At 47.5% G+C, this 15,146-nt stretch overlaps 1 protein-coding gene and 1 long non-coding RNA gene across 2 annotated transcripts in view; one reads left to right on the top strand and one right to left on the bottom strand.

The window, feature by feature from the left end:
- Nucleotides 1-10,659, bottom strand: part of KLHL14 (kelch like family member 14) — a 63,541-nt gene extending 52,882 nt beyond the window's left edge. Inside the window, exons 1-2 of the mRNA XM_074820125.1 lie at nt 10,622-10,659; nt 9,159-10,141 (exon numbers count right to left, since the gene is read on the bottom strand). Of these exons, the coding sequence (XP_074676226.1) occupies nt 9,159-10,096 (938 nt within the window). The 5' untranslated portion in view covers nt 10,097-10,141; nt 10,622-10,659. The remainder of the gene's footprint in view (nt 1-9,158; nt 10,142-10,621) is intronic.
- Nucleotides 10,195-12,622, top strand: LOC141921434 (uncharacterized). The gene is made up of 2 exons (XR_012622690.1): nt 10,195-10,975; nt 12,488-12,622. It is a non-coding gene; the product is annotated as an uncharacterized LOC141921434 (long non-coding RNA).
- The last annotated feature ends 2,524 nt before the right edge of the window (nt 12,623-15,146 follow it).

Genomic DNA, 15,146 nt, shown 5'->3' with positions numbered 1-15,146 from the left:
GTATTAAAATAACTTAAGAGTCTGTTTGGAGCTCTGAATACCCAATTTTTCTTTATGAATCCAATCCCACTGCCATTACCAGTTTAGAATGGTCTCTAAGTAAATCTTGAAGAGCTAGAGTATTTTTTTAGCTGGAAGATTTTTAAAGTGAATGTCCCCTCATTTTGGGATAAGGGGCTCTGAACTAATATGTAGCTTAGGTGTGGGCAACTATCCTGAAAGAGTGACATCTACCACCAGTGTTCCTCTGGGAGGAACACACAGGAATGTCCTTCTCATCTTTGTCTCCCTGTATTACCAGCTTATTCTTCATGTTGACACAAGACTGGTACAGTTCCCCAGAAAGACGCTCAGTAGCTTTCCCATACAGAGTCCTGCCAAGGTTGCTGTATTCGTACACAACACTGTTGTTCCTTATAACTTGACACAGGCTTTAGTAGATGTGTTGCCTATGTGAGATCATAAATAGTACTTCTATAGTGACAATATCTACAAAAATAGATGATTTGAATACAAGTCTTTATATTCAGTGAGATCTGCATGCTAAAGATATCCTTACAAGCCACACAGTGTTTATCTGAAGCACTGTAAGGGATGTGAATCAAAGGAATTTTACTAGGCAGTTTATATTGATCAATGAATCACAAAACCTCATGTCATGAATCTTATTGGCAAAACTATGCAAATAACTGGTTTTCCATACTGTTCTGAAAAGCCTTAAAGAAATATCTTGATCCTGAACACTTTTAAAAATAAAATTAAAGAAAATGTCAAGATTAGATGCTTTTGCAATTTGCTTTCCCTCCCCCACCTCATTTTTTCTTGTTGTTGTTTTAGACAGAGGTGGTAAAATGGAAATGTTTATAGAATGCTATAGAATGCTTCAGAGTGGTCAAATCCTCCTTTTTCCCCTAGGAAATGTCAATCAACTCTTCTTTTTGATTTTCAGACTGAAAAGTCAAGAAGGTCCTTTTTTTGTTTGATTCTATATCAGATGTCCATGCTGACAGGAGGTCTCTGCATCAGAGGCTGTGTTCTCCCCAGCTGAGGCTCCTTTTCCTTAGGAAACCAAGAAGAAGAAACACAACATGCTGTTGTTTCACCCAAGCTATGACTGGTTACCTTTTCCACTGTTTTGTTTTTTGGTTTTTTTTTTCTGAAAGGAGGCGGCAGTCAGGGAAGGCAGGAAGAAGCAACTGTGGCATCAACTTCTATTTACTTCCAGCTTCATTGCAAACTGTCTGCTTCCATTGAACTTGGCAGCTGATAATATTTGCTCAAAGTTTATTGTCTGCTTTCCAAGAACACAGCAAGAAGTGTTGACTACTAAGTACAAGGCATGACAGTCTTTAAAGAAAATTTCAGGGAGGCAGCAAATATGAAAAATTATGCCAGGAAGTATCTAGTAATGGATTTCAACTTCCCATATTCTTTAATTTCTTTAGATGGTCCTTTGGTAAACCTGTAATACCAGACAGGATCCGCTTCAACAAAATCAACATCAGAGATGTTTACAGAGCAGTGAAGTCCGTCTCAAAACTTTCATTCAGGATTCCTATTAACTTCCCTGTTCAATCTTTTCAGGCCATACTTTGCAAAGGATAATAACAAACTTGCTGTGATTTATGTAACTGCTCTGATTTTTGAAACACAGGAGTTGTTTGAAAAGATAAAACAGTGTTTTTACAGATTATGAGGATTTTTTCCGTAACGGGTGTTTAACAGAACCAAAGCTTTTTTCCTGGCAAACTATTTTCTGTTTATTTTGTGTTCTACACTTGCTCTTCTCGCTCCCCTTGCCCCCAAGGCTCACTGTACTTTCTCTTCAAGTACAAATCCAAGCAATTACACCGTCGCAGCTCTGTTCCATTTACTGCTCAGCAGTTACAGACTCAGAACCTCCTTATTCTTCTGCTATAAGGAAAAAACTATAGTGTCCCCAGGCCACAATGTGCCTTCAAAGACCCTCTCCTTTCTATCTCCTCTCTCCATGTGAAGAGGATGCACATCAGGTAAAGAGTGAAGAGAAAAGCCTTGGATAGGACACACAAGCAGTCAGGACAGGTGTGTTTGATGCTCACCATGATCCTACAGCACTCCAAGTAGACCCGAAGTAGCAATCACACCAGGAGGACTTTGTTTGAGAGGGAACTTCCTGATGTAGGAGGCTCTGCACCACCTGTTACTTAGATTGTCCCTGACAGGACAGTCCTGGATTGTGTTGCCAAAGCATGGACAAGAACAGCACAGGACCTCATGGGAGACAGGTCCATTCTTTTAGGGACCTACAGGATTCGAAAATCCTGTTGGATTTGTAAAGACTGTTGCAGGTGGTAGAAAGGGGCATTTTCTCTCAAGTACAGCATTTGAGGAAGAAATTCCTATTTCCCCAGGCACTTTGCCCTCAGTGTGAGTGGCTTAGTAGGGTTGGTTTTTTTAACTTAATTTTCCCTCTAGAACAAGATGGCTTGAAATCCAGGGGAGGATTTCCCCCCTTGGAAAAAGAGTTTGAAGATGCAGATACTTGAAGCTGCTTCAAGTGTTAAAAGGGGCAGGGTGATGGAAAGCCAAGGAGCAGCACAGCCCAACCAGCTGCAGCAGCCCTGGAGATCCAAGCTGAGAGGTCTGGAGCAGTTGGCACTGGTGTGTGAGCGGCAGGGAGTCTGGTGGAAAGGGCACTGAGGGGACAGGGGCCATGGCAGCAGAGGATCCAAGAGAAGGGACAGGCGGAAGTGAAGCTCCAGGTAGGTTGGATCTGGGGAAGAGCCCTATTTGGCTGTGGCCTGGGAGCAAGGAGGAGCCTATGAGGCAGACTGGTAAGGGAGAATGAGTAGTTTGGATGTTCAAAAGGCTTTGAAGTAGGGGATTTTGAGAAAATGAAGTTCTGAAACAAGAGAGGGTAGGAGGTGGGGAAGGAGCTGGAGGTATTGGGACTACGTGTCACCTAAGGACATAAATCAGGAGGGGCTGGCAGTTCACAAAGGAGACTATCCCAACACTGGTATCCTCTGACCAGGACACTGGCTGGCAGGGGGGGGCAATACCTGCACATGGTATTTGGCAGCCTTTCCTCATCTACAGCTGTTGGAAGGACAGTTACCCATAAGAAAGGCCATTAAATGCGCTTCATAAATCATGTTTCTCCTAATGAGTACTATACCTGGGCCAAGAAACTGGCTACTACCTATGCCACCACAGCTTTCAAGGATTTTACCAGCCAGGACATACGTGTCTTTAGGAAACCTCCCAAGGACGGTCCTGACCCACAGCAGTCCTTTTAGGACAAGGGTGTTGCCTCTGACTGTAAAGTGAGCTCCAGGCCTCCCTCCCACTTGCACACTCGACATCTCTCCACTTATGCTTCAGCACTAGCCTGTCTCCAAAGGCAAATGAACGCACATAAGGCAAGTAAGGCAAGTAGGTGAGACTAACTAGGATTAAACTGACTACAGGTCTCTGGTTCACTTCCCCACAGCCTCTAATGTGTCAGTCTCCCTTCTGCAGCTCAGCTGAGAGAGTCCTGGCACAAGTACAATTTCCTGATATTAATTCAGGCACATAAGACCTGATCCAAAACCCACTAAAATAAACCGGAGCCTCACATTCACTTCACCCACACTGTAATGCAAATGTTAGTAATTCACATACATTCTAAGGTATGTTTTTTATCTGGACATTAATTTGGGGTCTGAAATATTTCTTGTTTACCATTAACCATGAGTATGAATGTTAGTTAAAAATCCAAATACTGGTGTCAGGATCACAAAGGGACAGGCAGGTGGCTGTTACTAGAACACACAACAAGGTATTTCAGTGAAAAAACAAGCAATTTTTTTACAACCACCAAGCATGCCCTACTGAGATCCTACAAAAATCTTAGTAGAAAAAGAAGTCAAATTGAACTACAGTCTGTGAGACTTGTAGACAAATAGTGTATTCAAGAAGGAAATTATTTAATTGCCAAGGGATGCAAGCAGTTTCATCAAGTTTTTAATCTCCTCTGTAGAAAGTAAAACAGACGAGGTATGTATGTCTTCCACATAAATACTAGCATCTAATTTTCCTTCTTCATCAACAGTCACCACCTTCCTACTGAGTGAAACTGGTCATATAATCTTCATCACCTGTCACTGTTTAATTTGCTGTCACTTTCACTAATATTAACTAACACCAAACAGTCTGGATGACACCCTCTCCCTGCTGAAATTAAACATAAATAAAAACCTCTACAATTAGCTTCAGCAGGACCAGAATTAGCACTTCTAATCTCCCCAAGGTCTAACAGTCCAGGGAACAAAAGTATAGAAAAACAGCTGGGTCTGTACATGCTGGGACTTTGTTGAGCCCAGAAAACAGCACAGTCAGGCTTAGCCTTCTTATCTCTTTGTCTTTTTATTTTCCTCCTTTCTCTTTTACTCTTCAGTTCCGTATTTCCTGCCTATGACTTTTCCCATCTCAGGTCAGTTGGTTGATCCCTGTCCATTTTTCCTCCCCCACATCTGAAATAGCTTTTCCAGAAACTGAAATACTCAGTTGTTATTGACAACAGATGCTGTTTCTGCCAAGAATTAGATTTTTTCCTTTTGTTTCATTCCCTCTCTTCTTTTTATCTGTCGGGGTCTTTTTTGTTTTGCTTGTCTCCTTTTCTGTCTGGTATCCTACTCTTTCACTTTTCTCCCTCCAAAACTGTTCTTCTGTCCCCTTTTCACTCATTTGTACTTCCTTGCTTCCGCTGCCTATGTCCTGTTTCTCCCCTGGGGTATCTCAATTCCCTTCTTTTTCTGTGTTTTTTGCCCTCTTTCCCAGCTTTACTCTCCTCACTCCCCTCTGCCTTCAGGTACCTGATGCAGCTGCAGAGACATCTAACCGCTACTCTGCCTGCAAATCCGGGAAGGAGCTGACCAGCCCAAACGCCCACTGATGTCGAGAGAAGCTGCGTGTGTCCTGCAGCCAACAAACAACTCTCAGGCCGTTTCCCACCCAGCCTACCTTCTCACGTCTGTCTGGAACAGAAGTCACTGTAAATAGTTACAGGCAAGTGAGACCACAAAATCATGGCAATCTTCTATAAAAAGGCGACAATATTTTGGTAAAACATTTAATAATAAGCCCCATAATTTAAATATTTAAATGTTTTTTCTATAATGCTCCATTCTCTATCTACAGCTATATTGTGCATGAGCAAAATTAAAGTTAAAAGCTAGGTGTTTCATAGCTGTGATGTGTTTTTAACCATTTTCATTGTTGCAAGTAAACATGGAAGCAATAGTAATTCTCACTAGCTCACTCATCTTTAAAAGCGAAATTCTTGCCAGCAACATGGAAATGCTCTAACCCAGAACTTTTTAAAAATTGAAAACACACACTGTGTATTATAAAATATATTGTATCACATAATAAAGCACAGAGACATTTTAGTCAATTCAATATTTTAAGTGAAGTCCTGAGAGTCAAATAAATAATGGGAAGACAAACATTCCTCTATCCAAATGCATTTTCTTCCCAGAACTACAGAAAACATGACACAGCACAGATTTACCTGTGTCTCTCAGGGACAAACAAACATCATTTAAGCCTAACATTCCGGGTCACCATAACAGGCTCAACCCGCTCCATGCTGAAATCAACTTGGATTTTTCCTACTGATGTCAAAATTGACTGTGCCTCAAGAGTCTTTAATAGCGGCTTGTGTGCTGAAGCCCAACTGTAGGTGGGGATCACAGAGGCCAGAAAGCTCCAGCATTAACCTGGAAAAGGGAGATCGAAGTCAACAGAATTATTAACTTTGCTTAGTTGAGCGCCTGATTAAATGCCAGATCAGAGCCAAAACACCCACCCCCTGTGGTAAAGTCCTAAGCCTCAGAGTGCACAGCAGGTTTACAAGTCAGGAACGTCATTCCTCCATTTTTTAAATGATGATCATTTAGTTGCTATACTTTGAAAAATCATTTTACAAAAATGCATGAGGGCATTCAAGTGTTACCTTCTCTCAGGAAATTTCATGAAAAAAAAAAGTTTGCTCTCCCTGCAGGTAAGCAGTGTTTTTTACTGCAGCACAAAAGACAAGCTAGGTACCTACTAGCCCAAGAATCACCTGTGCTGCAGGATCTGCATTTGTAGCACAAACTTTATAAATAACTCTGCTCATAGTGCACAGACTGGCTCTCATGATCCAAAAATGCTTTCCTCCAGCCCTGACAACAGCAAAAACTTACATTTGTCCAAAAAGCGAGCACCTGTGACTTACCACATAAAGAATAAGCTTAAAGAAACAACCGGTGTTATTTTTACAGTTACATTTCACAGGAGAATCACCACATTTCGAGCATCCCATTAGAATCGCTTTGTTTAAGAAATATAAGTATCCCCAATTCCAAAGTGCTAGTGTGCATATGGATATGTACGTACATATGTGTACACACCTTTTTTTTTTTTTTTAAGTAGCGTGTTACAAAAAAAATATGTTCTTTTAAAAATGCAGAAAAGTTATTGGCAAGTGCTAATTCTGATTGCAATTCTCCTAGCTTCTTCAGTATGCAGTAAGAAGGTGGCTATGGCACTGTGCTGCTTGTATTTCTCACCAACCCATACAGTACTGTGCAGTTTGTATTATATTGCACAAGAGGAACAGTTAATCTCTTTCTAAAGACGTATGAACCTGTTGTGAATGACCTTTCATTAAACTTTAAATTCCAAATTACTGAGGTCACCACTGCTCACAGAAAAGGTAATCAAAGTTTTAAAGTCCTTTTCTGTGTAATAATTTTTATCTATTTGCACACATACTTCACTGCTAGTTACTTTTAAGATTCCCTTCTGCAAATTAGTAACTTAAGGAACACTTTGCAGATTTTCTCCCTTAAAAAAATTCTACTGAATGAATGCCAGACCTGTTAAAATTGCAACTTTAGAGAAACTGTGACTAACAGGAAGGACAAATCTGGAAATGTCTATAGTCTTGGGCACGTTTCTTTTGTTTCTTCATTCATGTTTAAGATGGCATTTGTACACTTAGGCAGACTGATGAAATCTTAAAGTGATTAAGATTCAAAGATGGGCCTTCGTGACCTTTATGAATTCCCAGGAATATTATCCAAGACCAAAAATGAAAATATACCAATTGCATTCTGTATCACAGAGCGTTTCAACATCTCCAGCATTATAATGTTTTGAGTAAGTTCTAATGCCTGTTTACAAATAAGAGAAATCTAAATGCTTTTGCTCCGATTTCACCGCCACCAAAGAACCCAAATGCTGTCATTAAACACACGATAAAGTTGAGAAGGTGACGGTACGTTTCCACCCGCTACGGTTAAGGGTCTCTGAAATACCACTGTCTGCACAGACGTGCAGACCTACTACAAACAAAAAACATGGTATTTGTCATATTTGGAGTCCCCCACAAGTCGTTAACTAAGCGCAATTTAGAATCTAATCTAGGTCTACTTAAAGTGCGATCCTTTTGTGTACGCTCCTGCTTACAGGGAAAGCCAGCTTCCAGCACCAGGAGTATCAGATTCTTGCAGCATCCATGACACTTGTAAGCATTCAGTGGTCAGAACACCGCTACATATCCTTCAAATGACATGGACCAGTGAAGCTGGAAGGTATCTTCACTGAACCAAGCCGGCTGGTATCTCAGCAATCCACCAGGACACGAGCCCTGGCATGCCCCAGGCGGCGTGCAGAATCTCGACTGAGGAGGAGGTGGTGGGTTTTGCATTTTTGAAAGTCAACAGTTTTGAATATTGAAATGCAAAGGGTATGCACCAGCAACAACAGCGGCGTCTCAAAAGTACTTTACACTGCAAAATGCTGGTATTTGTTTTTTACTGTAGGATTTCGGAGTGAGAATCAGTTAGACAGCAAGGTGATAAGCACGACAAAACACTAACAGAGCAAGCTAGCCAGAAATAATAAAAGAAGGCACAGCATTTCCAAAGTTAAATCATTGGGGTACCTATTACATGAGGATATAAAGAATCCTCTGCGTTAATGCTAACGGAGTGTATTATCTAAAATATTTAACAATGTACTAGTTTTTCTTGCTGCTAAGTCATTAATGATATTCACCTATTAGTTAAAAAGCCGAATAATACAAAGTGTGCTTTGATTTCTGTGCTACTGTGCCACTGTACTTAAAGATGGTATTATCTTTCCATTTTTGAGTGAGATCAAGTATAAACATATTTTAGAAGGATAAACAACTCCTTCATTTTGGGTATATTTACTGCTCATTAAACTACATGCTGTGCCTTCAGTTCCTAACACCAACCTCATATTGTCGATGTTTGACATCATGATTCATTACCTTATTAAATGAAAATAACTGACATGTCATAGACGTAAGGACTATGAAGTCACAAGTTTCCACGCACAACACGGACACCGCCTGGACACCAGCAATACCAGGGTGCACAGGAATAATGCGGTTATTTATGAAAATAATTGATTAGCCTTAGGACTTGGCTATTAGAGCTTAAAACGCCCCGAAGATGCAACTCCTCGTTAAGGAGTAACATGTCGGGGGGGGGGGGTGGGTGGAATAAATAAAGATGGCCTGTAATAAATAATTACAACAGGTTCCCGAGGCGCGGGCTCCCACTCGCACGGCGAAGCCTCACGTTCACCCCCCGGCCCCACGGACCGCGTACGACGGCTGCGGGAGCCGCGACCGCCGCCGACACGCCGGGGAGGCCGGGAGCGGGGCGGGCACCGTCTCCGCGCAGGGCCACGGCCGCGGGACCGACGCCTGCCGCGGGCGGGACCCGCGGCCGCTCGCCCCGCCGACCGCCCCGGGGAGGCCTCCCGCCCTCGGCCGCGGCCTCCGCCCCGCCGCCGCCCCGCCGGGGCTCCGGCCAGAGGGGCGCTGCCGGGCGCCAACCGCCCGCCCCCGGCCGCAGCGGCCGGGCCGAGAGGAGGGGAGGGGAGGGGACGGAAAGTTTGGCGGTGCCGGGGGCGGGCGGCTCGGCCCCGCCGCCGCCCTTCAGCCGCCGCCCGGGCCGCGGCCGCCGCGCCGCCCCCCGCCCCGCCGGAGGGAGCCCGGCCCGGCCCCCGCGGGGTCCCCGCCCGCCGCCTCGGCCCCGCGCCCCGCGGGGTCTGCCCGCTGCCTCGGCCGAGGGGCCGACCGTAAGGGCAGCCCCCCCCGCCCCCCTCACCTGCTGGCCAGGCTCTGCCGGCAGTGCTGCCTGAAGGGCATCAGGTGGTAGTTCATGGCGTCCAGCAGCAGCTTCTGGCAGACGGGGTCGGTGCGCATGAAATCCACCGACTGGACCCGCTCCACCAGCTCCGGCGCCGGGATGAGGGCGAAGCGGAGGCGCTTCATCAGGTCCGGGGCGTACTGCATGCGGGTCTCCCGGTCGTGCTCCAGCCAGAGCACGGACATCTGGAAGAGCGCCAGCTCCGACTCGACGGGGGGGGGCAGCGAGTCGAGCAGGGCGCGCATCTCCTCGAAGTTGAGCAGCAGCACGTCCTCCACCAGGTACTTGTTGGCCAGCTTCTTGGTCTCCTCCAGGCCGTGCAGGGCGGCGATCTTGCACACCTGCTTGTAGTTCTGCACCGAGATCTGGTCGTTGAGGAACTGCACGCACAGCTTGGTGACCTGCGGGATGTGCAGGATCTTGCTGACCGACAGCACCTCCTCCACCGTGTCCAGCGAGAGGGTCACGTTGGCCGTGTACAGGTACTCCAGCACCAGCCGCAGCCCGATGGACGAGCAGCCCTGCAGCACCAGGTTGTTGATGGCCCGCGGGCTGGCCAGCAGCTTGTCCTCCGGGGAGGAGGACGGGGTGCCGGGCTCCTCCTGCGGCTGCGGTGGCGGCGGCTCCTTCGGCGGCCCCCCCAGCCCGTCCTGGGCGCCGGGCCCCAGCCCCAGGGCGTGGGGGTGCCCGCCGCTCCCGCCGCCGCTGGAGAAGAGGGATCGGAAGTACTGGGAGCAGGAGGCCAGCACGGCCTTGTGGCAGTGGAACTGCTGGCCCTGAGCCGTCAGGGTCACGTCGCAGAAGAGCTGCTTCCTCCACAGCAGGTTGAGGCCGTGCAGCAGGTTGTCGCTGTGGCTGGGGTCGAAGGTGGAGGTCCTGTCCCCGGATCTGGACATGGCGAGCGGCCTCCGACACACCTGCCTTTTAAACCCTCCTCCAACCTGGGCAGAGGGGTGGGGAGGAGAGCGGGGTGGGGGGGGGGACACACGGGACGACACAACAATAAACACAGAGCTTTAGAGGCCCGGAGGGCGCATCCCGGCCGTGTGCGCACGGCTGGCGGGGGGAGCAGCCGGGGGACGGGCTCCCCTCTGCCCGCCGAGCCGCCCCCCCGCCCCGGCCACGGACCGGCTCGCTCGGAGGGGCCGCAACTTGGGAGGGCTGGAGGAGGTTGAATTTTTTGGCCTCCCCCCTCTCCTCTTCCCCCCCCTCATACACACGCACGCCCACCACCCCTTCCTCCTCGGTGCAAACCAGGCTGCTCTCTAGGGGAGGAGCGAGGAAGCCGGGGACGTTTTCAAAGCTGAGCGCCCCCCCCCAAAAAAAATAAAAAACAACCACCCGCCAACCACCCAAGCAATCAATCACACACAATATAAGCTCCCCCCCCCTCGCAACTCCGAGATGCCGAGAGAAACTACCAAGTGTCTGAAACTCTGCCGGGAAGGCGAGCAGCCCTGCCGCCCTGCCCGCCGCCAGCCCCCGGCCCCCCCCTCGCCCGCTTTGGTAACTCGGCGGCGCCGGGACCCGCGTCGTCCCCGGGGCCGGGGGGGCGGCGTGCCCGGGGCGGTGGCCCCGGCCGGCACTGAAGTTGAGCCCCCCCTGCCCTTTCTCCGCTCCAGCGGTGGGTGGGGGGAGGGTTTGCAATACTTCGCACCCCGGAGGAAGAGCAGGGGGGGGGAGGCGGCAGCCCCGGGCCCGGCGAGGGGCCGCCCGCTGCTGTCCTGCCCGGCTCGCTTCTCCTCGCAGCAGACGGCGCCGCTGCCGTAACTCCGGTAACTACGTGAAGTTCAAGTTGGGGGAAGGACGCGGGGGGGGGCGGCGGGGAGCAGGGCCCTGCCCGGCGGCCCTTCGGACCGGCCGGGCCCTTCCGCGCCCCCCCCACACCGACCCGGCCCGGGAAGCTGGGGAGGGGGGGGGAAGGTGTCGGGGGGTCAGCCCCCCCCCCCCCGAGCTGCGCCCGCACCTGCGGGGGCTGCGCAGCCACCGAGCCGCGCTGGCCGCATCCCGCCCCGCGGAGCACCGCCGCCGCTCTTCCTCCTCCTCCTCCTCAGCGGGATCCCGCCGAGACCTGCTCCTGCCATTGCAGCGCGCTCAGTCGCTCCTCGGCAGCGCTGGGCTTCCTCTACCTCCCTTCACCCCCCTCCCCCCCGCCCCATTTATCGGCACAGCGAGGGGCTCCCTCCAGCCGCTTCCCCTGCCCCGCCGCCGCTCAGCCCCGCTCCGCGCCCCGCCGCCGGCTACAGAAACCTCCCGGAGCCTCTCCCTTTAAGTGGACCCGGTCAATCCCCCCCCTCCCCACCGCACACACACACATACATACATGCACACACACACATACACACACACACACTCCTCCTCTTTCTCCCTCCCCTTCTTTCTTCCTCGTTTTGCCCATTTCTTGCAATCGGAGTTTATTCTGCAAACGCGTTCGTTACACAACTGCCCCCCCCCCCCCCGCACACACTTCCAGCACACACACCCGCACACACAGACACCCCTTTCCTCTCCCCCAACAACAAACAAATCAGGAGACACAAGAAAATGCACAGAGACGGTTAGACACAAGGCCAGAAACTTACCTGCTCCACAACCAGCTGCCAAAGTAAAGGTTCACTTAAGCTCCCCCCCCAAAAAATCAATTGTCCTTCCTTTTTAAAGGTTTGCTTGCTCCTTCCAAAAAAAAAAAAAAAAAAAAAAAGAGGGAGAGAAAAGAAAGAAAGAAAAAAAAAAACCTTCTGGTTCCCAACTCGGAGCAGTCACTCTTTACAATTTATTTTGTCGTACATCATTTGATCACCATGAATTAGCAACAGCAAGAAAATGTACGAGAGAGAGAAGGAGAGAGAGAGAAAGAGAGGGAGAGAGAGAGAGCGCAGAGCTTTCTGCAAGAGAAGAAGAAGAAAAAATGTACGTGTGACAAATTATGCTACCAAGAAACAACACATCATTATCCTTGGGCCTGGGGCTCAGTGAGTCGTAACGAGAGTAATAGGAAATCCACGGTTGGGGAGAGAAACGGTCGTGCATGGCCAGTGGAGAGAGACCATACAGGGGGATGGATGCTGGAGAGACTCGCAAAATTATGGCTCAAGGCTATTGTAAAAATTGTCGAGCGTAAATGACTGCGATTTCAAACATCTTTGGAAGAAAGAAGGGGAAAAAGCGAGGGCCCCCCCCCTCTGCCTCCCTCCCTCTCGCTCTCCCTCTCTCTTCTCTCTCTCTATAAAGAACCGTCAAGTTTTAGTGCGCATTGCTAATTAGTCAATTTCTCTCTGCCTTCACAGGCTGGCGACTTTGCTGCTGAGCTGAAACTGCTAATTTCTGTGACCAGCTTTTTTCTTAGCTGTGATCTGGATGAATGAGTAGCTGTCTCACAGAGATGACAAAAATAAACTCTAATCCCCCCAAAAATTTCCACTACATCTTTCTCATGCATAGATTTATGATCTTCAAGCGCCCTGTGCAATATGCAAACTTTTTGTGTGTGTGAGTGTGTGTGTGTTGCCGGGGGGGGGGGTATAAGTCTGTTGTATTCAGGTTGCACAGCATTTGTTTTGTGTCTCTGCTCTCCCCCCGCACTCTGGATCTGATGGAAATAATGTCTGATTTCAGTACCCCATATATTGTCACCCCCACCCCACCCCCCTTATATTTATCTTATTGCTTTGATAGGATACATCCTCCTTCCTTGCAAGTATGATGAGGCTGGAGGGGTGGAGGGGAGAGAAAGAAAGTGAGGCTACTAAATGGTGTTAGTGGTAAAACGTTCCCTTTACATTTGTTCCCCTGCACTGTTCAAGATTTATGATCTTGTTTGAAGGCATATTTTCTCTATCGTTTTGTCTGGTTAGACAACCGTCTCTGAACTTCACTGTCAGCTCTTCAACAGATAAGGGTTCAGAAGTCACATTTTTTTTTTTTTATTGTAAGATTAGCATATTGTCAGATTTGTCTTTCGGTTTCTAGACTTTGCAATGCAGAAGCCTGAATCAAATGGCAGGAAAGCAGCTGCTATTTCACAAATGTAACCTTTCAACTTTCTGCCAGAGCTGATACCCTAGAAACATGCACAGCACAGCCCATGGGTTGGGGCTTTGTTTTGGTTTTTGCTCCTTTATTGTTGTAAGAAGCAGAGGGAATTCTTGTAGGCATTTTGGGCTTTTCCTTTCCACCAAGGGGCATTTTGGTAGAGGACATGTTCTCCACACTTTATCTCATGATATATTGCACCCTCACATTTATAGCTCTGTTCTTCTGTTGTCAAACCTCCAATTGTCAAAAAAAAAAAAAAAAAAAAAAAAAGAAAAAAAGGTGGAATGTATGCCCTTGAATGAAATGCGCATGAAAGGAGACTGGAGCGAGCACTTACAGAAAGTTTTACCTGGTGTGAAAGCCACGAGCCCCATCCCCTTTCCCAGATAATACCTAGGCTCCCGTTAATTAAAATACACACCAGGAGTGAGACTTTGAATGCCGGGTCTCATGGTCTTTCTCTTTGACTAAGGATGCCAATGCATTTACAGAGCTGGAGTCAGATTGCTCAGGAATGCAAAGGACTGGAACTGAAAGGCATCAAGGCAGTTTTTGCCTTTATTTATTTTCTGGTGACCTTAAAAAAAGAAGTTCTGCCATACCTTTCTATTTTTCCTCACCAGATAGCTCCCTTCCTTCTCCCTTGGACGTCAATTATTTCTGCAAGAAATTTCCAAGAGAAATTAGGCAGCTGGTGTTTTAGGGCATGGTATTCTTCCCAAAAGAATAATGACACCATCATATGCTGCTTCTGAACCAATTTTCATTGCTTTGCTCCCATTGTGCCTCCCCTTCCTCTCAGCTGTACCCTGTTGGCCACCCAGATTTTGACCCTGTTTAGGCGAAGAGAAACATGAATTGTAAGACGCCTTCATTTCGATAGTAGCTGGTGTCTTCAGTGATGCGAGTTGTCTCCCAACTGTAGTAGATGGGAAGAACAATTTTTACATCATGCTCGTGCTGCTGAACTTTACTGCTGTAATGGCTGTAAATAATCCCCATGGGGTTTTGTATCAGTTTTCACCGACTGATGTGTCACACACTCTTATACCATTGTAAGCAGCCAAAATACGTCTATGCCAATGTGCAGCAAGTTTCTGGGACTAGCATACGGCTATGTTTTGCTCATTAGTGAAAAGACCTGGTTAATTTTTATTTAACTTTGCTACACTAACTCAAGTTGAAATAAAGTTTAGTCTTACTTATGTACCTGATTTGTGGTCACTTATGAATTACATTGGACAAACATTTCCAAAAGTCCTGGGTATGGTATTTTCTAAATGGGCTTCAATGCTTTTGAAGGGAGACTTCAAAGTTTCTAACTCACTTGGATGCTTTTCAAAATTTTACACATTTTATCTGCAAAGTAGAAAATTAGAGTTCATCTTTTACAGATGGCATCTGTCTGCAGAAAATACCGTGTGTTTCCTTTCTTCCGCAGTTACTCCCAGACCTGCACCATGTAAAATTATCCATTTTTTCCTTTGGATTAAAACTAGATGTACTTGCCGCTTGGTTGAAGCAGGGACTTCATGACTCTAGTTTATAAGCCTAAAACCATCACATACTTCAGGGAAACCTCTAGGAGCAAAGAGCATCTCCCCCGAGGCACTGAACACATACTAACTCCAGAGCCTTCCCTATCATAGGGCTCTATCCCTAAGCAGAATGTCCAAAGAACAGTGGGTAGTGACCCATGCTTTTATCTTTTCAAAGCCAGAGGTTCGTAGATGTTGTGCTTATACTTGTCTTCCTTTAGCTCATCTCTTTCCATCCATGCAGACTCCTCAGCTTACTGAAGCCTCATTGCAGAGGCTTGTAGTAGGGAGGTCAATACTGCACAAGGAACCAAATCACATCTTGCAATTAAAGGAAGAATTCCTCATGCAGAGGAGGCCTTCATCATGACAG

Source organism: Strix aluco, chromosome 1 (assembly GCF_031877795.1).
Source record: "Strix aluco isolate bStrAlu1 chromosome 1, bStrAlu1.hap1, whole genome shotgun sequence".
In the NCBI taxonomy this organism is placed as follows: Eukaryota; Metazoa; Chordata; class Aves; order Strigiformes; family Strigidae; genus Strix; species Strix aluco.
The sequence above is the reverse complement of the archived record's forward strand: the minus strand, read 5'-3'. Positions and strand labels throughout refer to the sequence as shown.